At 39.7% G+C, this 12149-nt stretch overlaps 1 protein-coding gene across 2 annotated transcripts in view; it reads right to left on the bottom strand.

Moving 5' to 3' along the window:
- The window catches only part of CRTC3 (CREB regulated transcription coactivator 3), a 221507-nt gene that overhangs the window by 53210 nt on the left and 156148 nt on the right, over positions 1 to 12149 (bottom strand). For both annotated transcript variants that reach the window (XM_073618561.1, XM_073618562.1), the window contains one exon: positions 3507 to 3542. In XM_073618561.1, coding sequence (XP_073474662.1) covers positions 3507 to 3542 — 36 coding nt within the window. The remainder of the gene's footprint in view (positions 1 to 3506; positions 3543 to 12149) is intronic.

Here is a 12149-nt window from a genome sequence, read left to right as displayed (position 1 = left end):
GCCCCATAGCAAGTCTATGGGTGATGTCACTTCCCATTCATTTCACAGCTGTTACCAGCCGTGTCCTCTGCAGAGCTTCCGCCACTGGAGATCGGGTCGGATCAACTTCAGAAAAGGTATGTATTCTAATTTTTTCTTTACAGGGCTAGAAAGGTTAGTGTAGGATCGTGGGTGTCTATAGATGTAGGGATTTTAGTTTTAGCATGGACTTCCACTCCAACTTTTATATCTCCCAGATCACTTTTTTCTGCGTTCAGGTACTCCTTATAAAAAGTGAGTTTAGACACACTTACATCCGTTCAGCTGTTCAACTCCGCGAAACCAACATGAAGCCCTGGTTCACATCAGTGTGGCTTTGAAATCGGGGTACTTCAGTGCGATTTCAAAGTCGCTGATCAGTACGATTTCATGTGCGACTTGCTGACAACTGCAACTTCATTTACACAGATGTCAATGCAAGTCACACACAAAATCCCACAGAAATATTGCAGGAACCTTTTTCAAAGTGGTGGTGATTTGAATGGTTCCGCTCGCAATGAGGTGCTAATTGTCATGTGAATTTGAACTGTCAAGTCGCATGACAAATCACAATAGTGTGAACCAGGGCAAAACAGACTCTGAATGCTAATTTTTTGGTTTAGTAAATGCATCCTAAATGTTGAGCTTGCAAACACTTCTGAACGTTGAGTGTACAAATGTACATAGAAGACCACGGCATGCATTCAAATCTGTCTAAGAATGTTGGCATAGCGGACCTGAGTGGACCGTTTTTGACGCTATGGTGTCACTGAACACAGCGTTTTCCTCGCTTCTATCAACCATGGTGCGGCAGCAAATGCTAAATATGATTTGCGGTTTACTGGCATGGCAGACTCCTTCAAGCTGAAGGACGTTTTCTGCTTTTAAAAGCACTGGTTACCCGGCTGATGGACTCAGGCTAGCAATGCACACGTTTCAATTTAGCCTGCGGGCTGAATGATTAAAAAAAAAAAAAAAAAATCTAAAAAGTCTTTCATCCATGCTCAACAGCACAGATGGCCGATTCTTCTGCTGTGGCAACTGCATTCTGATGCCAATGCCGCCAGCTGTTAGAATACCCAAACTAGGCCCCTTTCACATGGGGCAGACTTTGTTTTGATCAGCAGGTCCACTGATCCCTTGCTAATCAGAGCAGAGCGGGCAAATGACAAATCTGTTAAATATATATTGAAACCGCGCAAAAGATAAGTGCACAAAAAAAAAAAATAAAAAAAAAAATGAAACATCGTAAAAGCAGCAAACACGAAAAGATGATATCTCTTCTAATAGTGACTTACCGTACATAAATTACCAGTGTTGTGCTAAATCAGAGGAAAAACTCAATGAATCAAACATACATACACATGTGTATTATATATATATATATATATATATATATATATATATAAAAATAATGAATACGTATACACAGTTTCAATATATTTAAACAGAATATCAATTGGCGTCCATCCAAAAAACGAAGAAACGTGCTCCATGTTAAAGGTAAAGTCCCCTTTAATTGTGCCAAATGAAAAGGTCCTTTTCCTCCCGATCCCCGTAAGGGCTAATAGAATTCGTTATCACCAAAACTGAACATGCGCACCTCCGCGAAGCCTCCCACTGATGTCATCGCGTATTGGGAATTACCAGGGATCCGCCGGCGGGGTGATTTTAATCTATATGCGCATAGTTTATTTATGGAAGTCTGATTTTAAGAAAACAAAATACATTATTCCAGTTACTGCACTATGAGGAGCGTTTATTTGCTTGTTTTTATATGAATCTGAGCCTTTGATGAGTCTGTTTTTGGATGTATAGTCTTGGACACATCAGAGGAGACACACCATAGATAATCGCTGTACGCCGATTGAGCCTTGACGACCATTAGCCTTTGTGTCACTGGTTTCCACAAAGTGTCAAAAGTGTCAGTGTCCAACCGCCTGCCGCAATATTGCAGTCCCGCTATAAGTCACTGATCGCCGTCATTACCAGTATAAAATAAATACTATAAATTCCAGTATATATACACATCATAGTTTGTAGATGCTATAACTTTTGCTCAAACCAATCAAAATACACATATTGTGATTTTTTTAACCAAAGATATGTAGCATAATACATATTGGCCTAAATTTATGAAGAAATTAAATTTTTTTTGGATACATTTTATAGCAGAAATTTTTTTTTTTTTTTTTTAATTGTCCGTCTTTTATTGTTTATAGTGCAAAAAAAAAAAAAAAAAAAAAACCAGAAACAATCAAATGCAACCAAAAGAAGGCTCCATTTGTGGGAAAAAAATTATATACATTTTGTTTGGGTACAACGTTGTATGACCGCGCAATTGTCAGTTAACGCAGTGCCGTATTGCAAAAAATAGCCTGGTCATAAAGGGGGGAAATCTTTCGGAGGTCAAGTGGTTAACACCTTTCGGGAATAAGGAAGAAAATAAATCTTTTCATTTGGCACAATTTAAGGGGAATTTGCCTTTAACCTGGAGCACTTTTCTTCGTTTTTTTGGATGGACACCAATTTATATTTTTATGAATTGGCATAATGACAATGTGTATACGTAATATATATATATATATATATATATATATATATATACATACACACACACATATATACACACACACATATGTATATATAAATTGAATGTGTTCACTGATTTAGCACAACACTGGTAATTTATGAATGACAGAGCTGTGTCTGCTCAGTCTCTGCAGAGCAGACATGGACAAAGCCCACTCTGATCTATTGACGGCTAGGAGTAAATGGACTCCTCTGTCTGTTTATACCCAACTGCCCTCCGATCAGATCTGCCTAGATGGAGGTGGAGGGATCCTCTTTTTTTTTTTAGCAGACCAGAGGTAGGCAGACACAAGTCTGTTTACACCTGCTGGTCCATAGGTCTAAATAGGCGGACCTGATCAGACCCCTTCATGTGAAAGGGACCAAATTCTTGCAACTCATGGCATGCTGGTGCTGTTTGGTCAAGAATTGTTCAGTAGACGGAGGGGGGGAGGCTGAAAGGGCCACCCATGGTGTGAATTTCAACTGGTTCACTAGATGAAATTTACTTCATGTATGAGCAGCTTAACCATCCCGTGTTTCTGCTGCAGTAGGCTAGATTAATATGTAACAGCAGTTGTAAAGTTAGTGAAGTGTTTCACTGTATACTTTGTAAATAAATAAATTATATATATATATATATATATATATATATATATATATATATATATATATATATATATATATATATATAATGCACATGAGCTAGATAGAGATTATTATATATATATATATATATATATATATATATATATATATATATAAAGAAATCTTTTCTTTTTTATTATGATATATATGGACTTCACACCAAATAACAAATACAGATGATAGTTGTTCATTTGGGCAAGCAATAGTACCAGAATTATAGATCGCTCATTAGAGCGCAAAATAAAAGGGCAGGCATCATATATCTTTACCTTCAAAGTTGTCTATTTCCCCGTCTTGTACATTTACTGCAATAAAAAATAAGAGCAAAAATTACTAAAATGTTCTTAAAACAATAATAAAAAATATATATATATTCTCTTTTACGAAGACTGTTAAATGACAAAAAAACACCTGAAATGTACCTGCTGTCTTATACCTTTTATCCATGCCATAGTTCTAAGGCCTCGTGCACACTGGACATTTTTACAGCTGCTGTTTTTGGCTTCAGACTTTTTTTTCTGCAGCCAATAAACTCCCCAGCATGTTATCCTGTGTATCCATGCACACATAGGCTGTTATAGAAAGTGAATGTGCTTATCCAAAACAACAGTACTAAAAAATCATTGATAGCATCAATTATAAAAAGTTGTTTTTCACAGAGTGAAATAACTAAACCAAAGGTGAGTCCATGGTTTAAATAAATAAAATGAAAAAAAAAAAAAAGTCCCATACACAAGATGTTGGGAATCTATACCTGATCACACTAACCATTCAGAGGTGATTAACCCTTTCATGCCTAAGCCTTTTTATGACATTTGTTGCTTCCAAGTTAAAATCTGTATTTTTTGCTAGAAAATGACTTAGAACCCATAAATATTATATATATTTATGGGTTCTAAGAATAAAGAATAAAATGGCGATCGTTGCAATATTTTATGTAGTACGGTATTTGCGCAGCAGTCTTTCAAATGCAATTTTTTTTGTAAATAAGACACTTTCATGAATTAAACAAAAAACAGTAGTTAGCCCAATTTTTTTCATATAATGTGAAAGATGAGGTTATGCTGAGTAATGGATACCAAACATGCCATTCTTTGAGGTTGCGCACACTCGTGGAGTGGGAAGAAACTACGGTACTTAAGCATTTCCATAGTAATGATTTAAAAATGTCTACAGGTTGCCGGTTTAGAGGAGGTCTAGTGCTAGAATTATTGCTCTCACTCTAATGCCCCGTACACACGGTCGGATTTTCCGATGGAAAATGTGTGATAGGACCTTGTTGTCGGAAATTCCGATCGTGTGTGGGCTCCATCACACATTTTCCTTCGGATTTTCCGACACACAAAGTTTGAGAGCTTGCTATAAAATTTTCCGACAACAAAGTCCGTTGTCGGAAATTCCGATCGTGTGTACACAAATCCGACGCACAAAGTGCCACGCATGCTCAGAATAAATAAAGAGATGAAAGCTATTGGCTACTGCCCCGTTTATAGTCCCGACGTACGTGTTTTACGTCACCGCGTTCAGAACGATCGGATTTTCCGCCAACTTTGTGTGACCGTGTGTATGCAAGACAAGTTTGAGCCAACACCCTTCGGAAAAAAATCCTAGGATTTTGTTGTCGGAACGTCCGATCAATGTCCGACCGTGTGTACGGGGCATAACAATCGCGGCGAGACCTCACAAGTGTGGTCTGAACACTGTTTACATTTGCGGGCGTGATTTACTTATGCGTGTGCTTCTGTGCGTGAGCATGGAGGGAAGGGGTGCTTTATTTTTTTTTTTTTTACACTGTCTCTTTAATGCTCATTTTTATTGCTGTCATAGGGAATGTAAACATCCCTTGTGACAGTAATAGTCAGTGACAGGTATACTTTATGGAGGGATCCGGGGTCTACAAGACCCCAAACCCCTCCTTTGCACTTCAATGTATTAAAAAAAAAAAAAAAAATCGCGTTTTGGAATACTAGAGATTTTTTTCAAACCGGCACCATTGGCAGCCAAGTAAACTGGAAGTGATGTCATGCCATCACTTATGGGTTATTAGATCTGAGACCCGATCGAAGCAGATTCCGGCTTTGTTTGGGTCTTTGGCCAGCGTTGGCTGGTTGCTCGGGCTTCCCATTGGGACGGGATAGCCGGGGAAGGTGGCTTATTGTGTGTGAATGAGGCTTAAATGGCATTGAAGCTAAACATCCAAAGTAAAAGGTTTTGTATTCCCTCCTATCCTTACAAATTTCTGCCGTTGGTAAGTATAGAACTCTCTTACACTGAGCTAAACTGTGGGCCACGTACCCACTGGTGTTACACGCGTTCTGTACATGCCAGCACTTGCCATCTATAAGTATATTGTACAGGCCTAGTAGAAGGCCCTTCTGGGGGGGGGGGGGGGGGGTTACCATTTAAAATAAAGTTCTAGCCAAAATTATATTTGTTTTCAATAGAACTGAATTAGAAATTCTGTATTCATTGCTACCTGTGTCCCAGTTAGAGGGGATTTCCCTTTGTTTACTGTTACATCAAGAGGACAGGAAGTGAAGAGAGTCTCTCCAATGGGGAAAGACTGCAATAAAAGTACGTTTATTAACAGAACAGAAAAGGGCTAGACCCTCGGTAAGGTTTCTGTTAAAGTGGTTATAAACCTTTGAAATTAAAAATAAACGAAGCATTTCCTTCTATAGTATGTACTAGCCTTGATCCAAAGCACCTAGTGTGACTTTTGTCTCATTCCTCTGCTTTCTGAATGAGTCACTTCTGACAGTCTATGTGGACACCAGTCAGTCCCGGGAGATGGCTCCGCCCCCCCCCATCCAGCGCACAGCAAGTGATCGACATCCTCAGCCGTCATGTTTACCTATAAGGCCCTATTCACACCTCAGCGTTTTGGAGCTTGAAGCTCCAAAATGCTGGAGGAGAAAAGATCAATAATTCTCTATGGAGATGGTTCACCTGAAGCCAAACACCTGAAGCTCAAAAAGTTCGAGCCTTTTTCGTCGAATTGGGCAGATTTGAGCATTTTTGGCGCATTTTTATTCCCATAGAAGCACGCCATTCGTGCGCATTTTGTCGCATGCGTGTGAGAGATTTTCTGCTCAAACTGAAAATTGTAAAACATAAAATAACAAAAATATATGAATAAATAAATGTAAACTAGATTCACAAAGAGCTAAAAATCATAAATAAAATACATAAATAAATGATAAATAACCCCTAACCTAAAAATATTAAATTATTATAAATAAAACACCCAAACAAAAAATACATTTAAAAAAAATGGAATATTAGTAATAGTAGTAGTAGTAATAGTAGTATCATCACCTTAACACTAACAAAAAGAAATAACCCTATGTCAGGAAGCTAGTTCAGCTAATACTAATTTACAGCTAATGCAAACTGTAAAGTCTAAATAATGAGAATTAGTTTTAGCCAATGAGCATTAGGGAATGAGCAGTAGTTGCACACAAATTAGCATTAGCAGTAGAAGAATTTGCATTAGCTGTATGAGAATTAGTATTAGCTGAACTAGCTTCCTGACATAGGGTTATTTATTTTTGTTACGGTTAAGGTGTCACTACTACTACTACTCTAATAGTAATACTAATAATTAATGAATTAAATAAATGTAAAATACACAAATAAAAATAATCATAAATAAATTCAACAAATTAATACCAAGTAATAGTAAATAATTAACCCCTAATCCTAAGCCTAACTCCTAACCCAACCTTAACTCTAACCCCTTACCCGAATGAAAAATAATACGTGAATAATAATAACAAAAAAATTAATAAAACGGAAAAGCTAAAAAAGCTGAAATACCTAGCAACAAATGATGCAACAGATGATAGTTTTCTCTATTGGCTAATAAAAAAAAAAAAAAAAGCCAAAAGCTCAAAAACTAGCGCAAGTGACTCATTAAAAAACGTGCCGAAATTGCGCATAAAATGCACCAAAAAGCGCTGGAAAAACACTCAAAGGCGCTACACTCAGGTGTGAATACAGCCTCAGACTGTTGAGGGGGTGTGCCCTTTCCCTCCACTTTGGTTTCAGATTACACTCAGCTCTCTGCTGTGCAAAGTGGGATATCAGATCCCTGGCTCCCTGCCTTCTTGAGCTGAGAAATGCTGTGTAAAACGTGTGCTTTAGGAGGCTCTGGAGGAGAGAGTGCTGCAGATAAACAGGTACAGCTTATGGAGGAAGATTTGGTTAATCTCTGTGTATCAATCACTTCACTGGGTATGTGGAAGGGTTTACAACCATTTTAAGCTGGCTATACACTAGTGAAATTTTGTTACAAAATTAAGATTATTCACTCGATTTTCTTATTGTTGGTGGGGTGAAATCGACATTCATTTTTGACCGCAGTGATGAGAAATTTGGAGGGAGCAGAATGGAAATTATGTTCAGAATCAATTAATTTCTAACAGAGTGTGTGGCTTTTGCTCGAGAAAGTCCATTAATTACAAAATCGAATGTTAAAAGAAAACGAAAGTTTGAACCTGCAAATGACATTCATCAAATCATCAATGTACTGCAAATATCTGCTATTGTATCTTAGGCCTCATGCACATGGACGTTTATACAGCCGCTTTTTTGAGCTTTTTTGGCAGCTTAAAAACGCCTGTCTATGTTAGTCTATGGCTTCATGCCCACCTAGGCGTTTTTGAGCTGCAAATGGCATAGGCATTTTTAAGCTGTAAAAAAAAAAAAAAAAAAACATAAAAAACTAGTGGGTTCTGAGAGACGTTTTTCAGCCGTAAAAACGCTCCATCGCTGATAAACGTCGATAAACGCTCAAAAACATCGCTCACCAGCGTTTAACGTTTTTGATCCATTGAAAAAAAAAAAAAAAAATAATTTTGAAAAAAAATTAAAAAAACGCTAACGCGGAAAAACGCTAATAAACACTATTGCAAAAACGTTGAAAAAAGCTGAAAAAAGTAAAAAAACTCACTGCAAAGCTACTGGTGTTTTCATAACATTATTTTAACGCCCAGTGCTTTACTATCTGCATCCCTGTTGAGACAGTTTACTTCCTGTTGTATCACTAGGTCTGCAATAAAAACCAGACAGAGGTTCTAAGCTTTTTCTACAATATCTGAGAAAAAAAAAATCTGGTGTTTTCTTTTAATTACTTAGCAACCTGGCAGTGGAGGAAGCAAGTTACACACATGAGATTATTCTCAGAGAGACAATCTGATCAAAGCAAACCACTAGGGAGCCTGAGGACTGAGCACAGGAAGCAACAGAACAACTGCTATAGGCTCTAGGGGCAATTATTGAGAACACAATATCTTAATTAGAAGAGATGGAACAAATCAGAGGTGGCTTATACTGTATATGTCAGACCAGGAATTATCCTGATCATAATATAAACAAGACGAGAAAAGCAGCATCTATGCAAACATAAAAATACCCGTCTAGCACAAAGTCCCATACATACAATGTAAATTAAATTATGATATAAAATAAAAAAGGATGAATACAAACATGAAATCCACCTAAAACACGGATGACCAATTTTTATGTATTTCTTGTCTGTATTTAGCCCATGTCTTAGATCTCACTGTTATCTGAATTTTTTTCATCTCTATTACAGTATATCATTTCTCCATTTGCCTGGCTCCAATACAAATAAAAGGGGTCAATTAAAAACTGGTGCACAGAGCAAAATATGCCAATTTCCATATGCACGCTGGTTTTGCGGATACATGTAAACAGCGATGGCTCCTCTCAGCCTGTCATTAAAACTTCAGCCATATTTTCAACTTTCCATCTATTAAATCTTCTGCCCTCGTTGTTTTAACTTTGGGTAGTAAAACATTTTTTTTCTGCCAGTAAATACCTTATACAACCCACTTCCTGTTTCTTGTCTGATCATTAGCCTAGGCTTGACATCATGCACAGCTCTCTCTCTCAATCTTGTGAGAGTTTGCCAAGAAGAGGGGGGGGGGGGGGGGCAATGAGAGCTGCGGGGCTACAGAGCTGGAGGTGTACCTCTGTGTGTCTGTGTAAATCCAGGAAGTGAACAGGCAGCAGCTTCAGCCGCCCACAGTTAAAATGGCTGCAGCCAGACTTAGTAGAGGGAGATTTCTGCAGCATATTTGGCCAGTACAGAATCACAATATATATAAAATAATTTACAAAGAGGTTGGAGGGAAGCTTCAGAATGGCAAAGATGTTTTTATTACAAATTAAAGAGGAACTGCAGTCTGCTCACATAAACAGTTACTAAACCCAGGACTCTGCATTCACTATATCTGGTCTCCCACAGTACACAGAACAAGGAAATGCAATTATTTTAGTAAATATAAACTGCTAAATACTTTCTCATTAGCAGTTAGAGCAGTCTTGTGACTGTATCGGTGTCTGGTTAGAGCTTGTAGGAGGAGTTTTCATTCTCCTCTGACTGTCCTGAGGCTGCATGACCCCTGACCCTCTGTCTAAAAAAAATGCTCTATACACACTGAACTGAGCATGTAGAGTACCGCTAAGGCTCTGTACTAAAAGCAGATGGATTGGGGACAGTAAAAGAAGGGGAGGATCACAATGCAGAGAATTAACCCCTTAGGTTCCACAGTGAGTATAACAAACATGCTTAACTGCATATACAGACTGATTTTACTGTTGTGGTTTTAGTAACACTTTAAATGCTTGTTCACACTTGCAGCAAGCACTGCCGCACATCTGAAAAGTGCTGTTCAGATCACTTTTCAGAGGCTTTTGAAAGGCAATAAGTTGCCTGCTCACATTGTTTTGACCCCCTGCACACCCATTGCATTTGGTTGCAGTGCGGCCCCATTCAACGTTTGATGGGCAGTAGTGCCCGCCGAATGCAACAGTGGGTGTAACTCCTGTTGCGGCCACAAAGCTTTGCATGTACCCCTAGCCGCTGCCTTCAGCTAAAGAGGGAGTGCTTGGGGCAGTATTAAGAACACAACTCAATAGTGCAGCTTTACCCCCCCCCACTCCCCAACTGCAAGTGTAAATGAGCCCCAATTTGTACAGGTTGGGTTGGACAAAGGTGTCCTCATGGTAATCCTCCGCACAACCAGCAGTTACCTGGAGTTCGGGATGGATGAGTGACCCTGAATACCGATGTATCTAAGGCCAGTCATTCACCCCTAACCGTAGATAATGTGCAGATACATGAGAACAGTGGCAGATCCTTTTAGCCTGTTATCGCTTTGTAGAGGCTTTTCGTTTCTATGCAGAGCTGCACCAGATTTTGTACTCTCCAGTTCTGGAAAATTGACCCTACAATCTGTTACCACAAGATGACAGACAGAAACAGAAGCCGTCCTGCTGCAAGATAATCAAATCACATTCTGTCAGTTATTTTATGTCTTTAGCCATCTTCCTGTCATCGGTTACCGTCTCATCTAATGGACGGACGTTTAATGCGGCTTTATCTCTTTATCACACATACAAAGCAATCGGACATTTATCTGTGCTTTAGTTGTACAGGAAGCCTTAAATTCGGGGTTATGAAGTACAAAGTGCAGCTAGTTTAAAATGCAGACTGAATTAAGTGAGAAGTGACAAACTACACAGGAATGTGGTGGCTTTTACGGATATTTTAAACGTGGGTAGATATAGATATAGATATATCTACAGATATATCTATATCTACAGATATATCTATATCTACAGATATATCTATATCTCTATAGAGATATATATATATATATAGATAGATAGATAGATAGATAGATAGAGAGAGAGAGAGAGAGAGAGAGAGAGAGAGAGAGAGAGAGAGAGAGAGAGAGAGAGAGAGAGAGAGAAGAGAGAGAGAGAGAGATTAATATTAGAGCTGCACGATTCTGGCATTATAAAAAAAAAAAAAAAAAAAAAAAAAAATGGGCTAACTGGTTACTGGTTAGTGTTTTGGTTTTTTTTTTAAAATTCATTAAAAGTAATTTTTTCCACAAAAAAATTGCATTTGAAAAGACCGCTGCACAAATACAGTGTGACATAAAATATTGCAACAACCACCATTTTATTCTCTAGGGCAGGGGTCCTCAAACTTCCGCCCGCGGGCCGAAACCGGCCCACCAACGTTTTTTACCCGTCCCGCGGACTACCCCTTTAACATCGCAGCACTCCCCCTGCCATCTGCTACTTTTATCACACAGGACGGGAAACATGACAGGTCTGGGGAAAGTCTGTAGTGGGGGGAAAGTCTGTAGTGGGGGGAAAGTCTGTAGTGGGGGGAAAGTCTGTAGTGGGGGGAAAGTCTGTAGTGGGGGGAAAGTCTGTAGTGGGGGGAAAGTCTGTAATGGAGGGAAAGTCTGTAATGGAGGGAATCTGTTATGGGGGGATCTGTGATGAGGAAGTCTGTTATGGGGGGGGGGGGGTCTGTAATGTGGGGGGAAGTCTGTTATGGGGGGGGAAGTCTGTTATGGGGGGGGGGAAGTCTGTTATGGGGGGGGAAGTCTGTTATGGGGGGGGGAAGTCTGTTATGGGGGGGGGGGGAAGTCTGTTATGGGGGGGGGAAGTCTGTTATGGGGGGGGGGAAGTCTGTTATATGGGGGGGGAAGTCTGTTATATGGGGGGGGAAGTCTGTTATATGGGGGGGAAGTCTGTTATATGGGGGGGAAGTCTGTTATATGGGGGGGGGAAGTCTGTTATATGGGGGGGGGAAGTCTGTTATATGGGGGGGAAAGTCTGTTATATGGGGGGGGGAGTTTGTTAGGGGGGGGGGAGTCTGTTATGGGGGGGGGAGTCTGTTACGGGGGGGGGGAGTCTGTTATGGGGGGGGGAGTCTGTTACGGGGGGGGGGGGAGTCTGTTACGGGGGGGGGGGAGTCTGTTACGGGGGGGGGGGAGTCTGTTACGGGGGGGGGGGAGTCTGTTACGGGGGGGGGGGAGTCTGTTACGGGGGGGGGGGAGTCTGTTACGGGGGGGGGAGTC

Source organism: Aquarana catesbeiana, linkage group LG03 (assembly GCF_042186555.1).
Source record: "Aquarana catesbeiana isolate 2022-GZ linkage group LG03, ASM4218655v1, whole genome shotgun sequence".
In the NCBI taxonomy this organism is placed as follows: domain Eukaryota; kingdom Metazoa; phylum Chordata; class Amphibia; order Anura; family Ranidae; genus Aquarana; species Aquarana catesbeiana.
The sequence above is the reverse complement of the archived record's forward strand: the minus strand, read 5'-3'. Positions and strand labels throughout refer to the sequence as shown.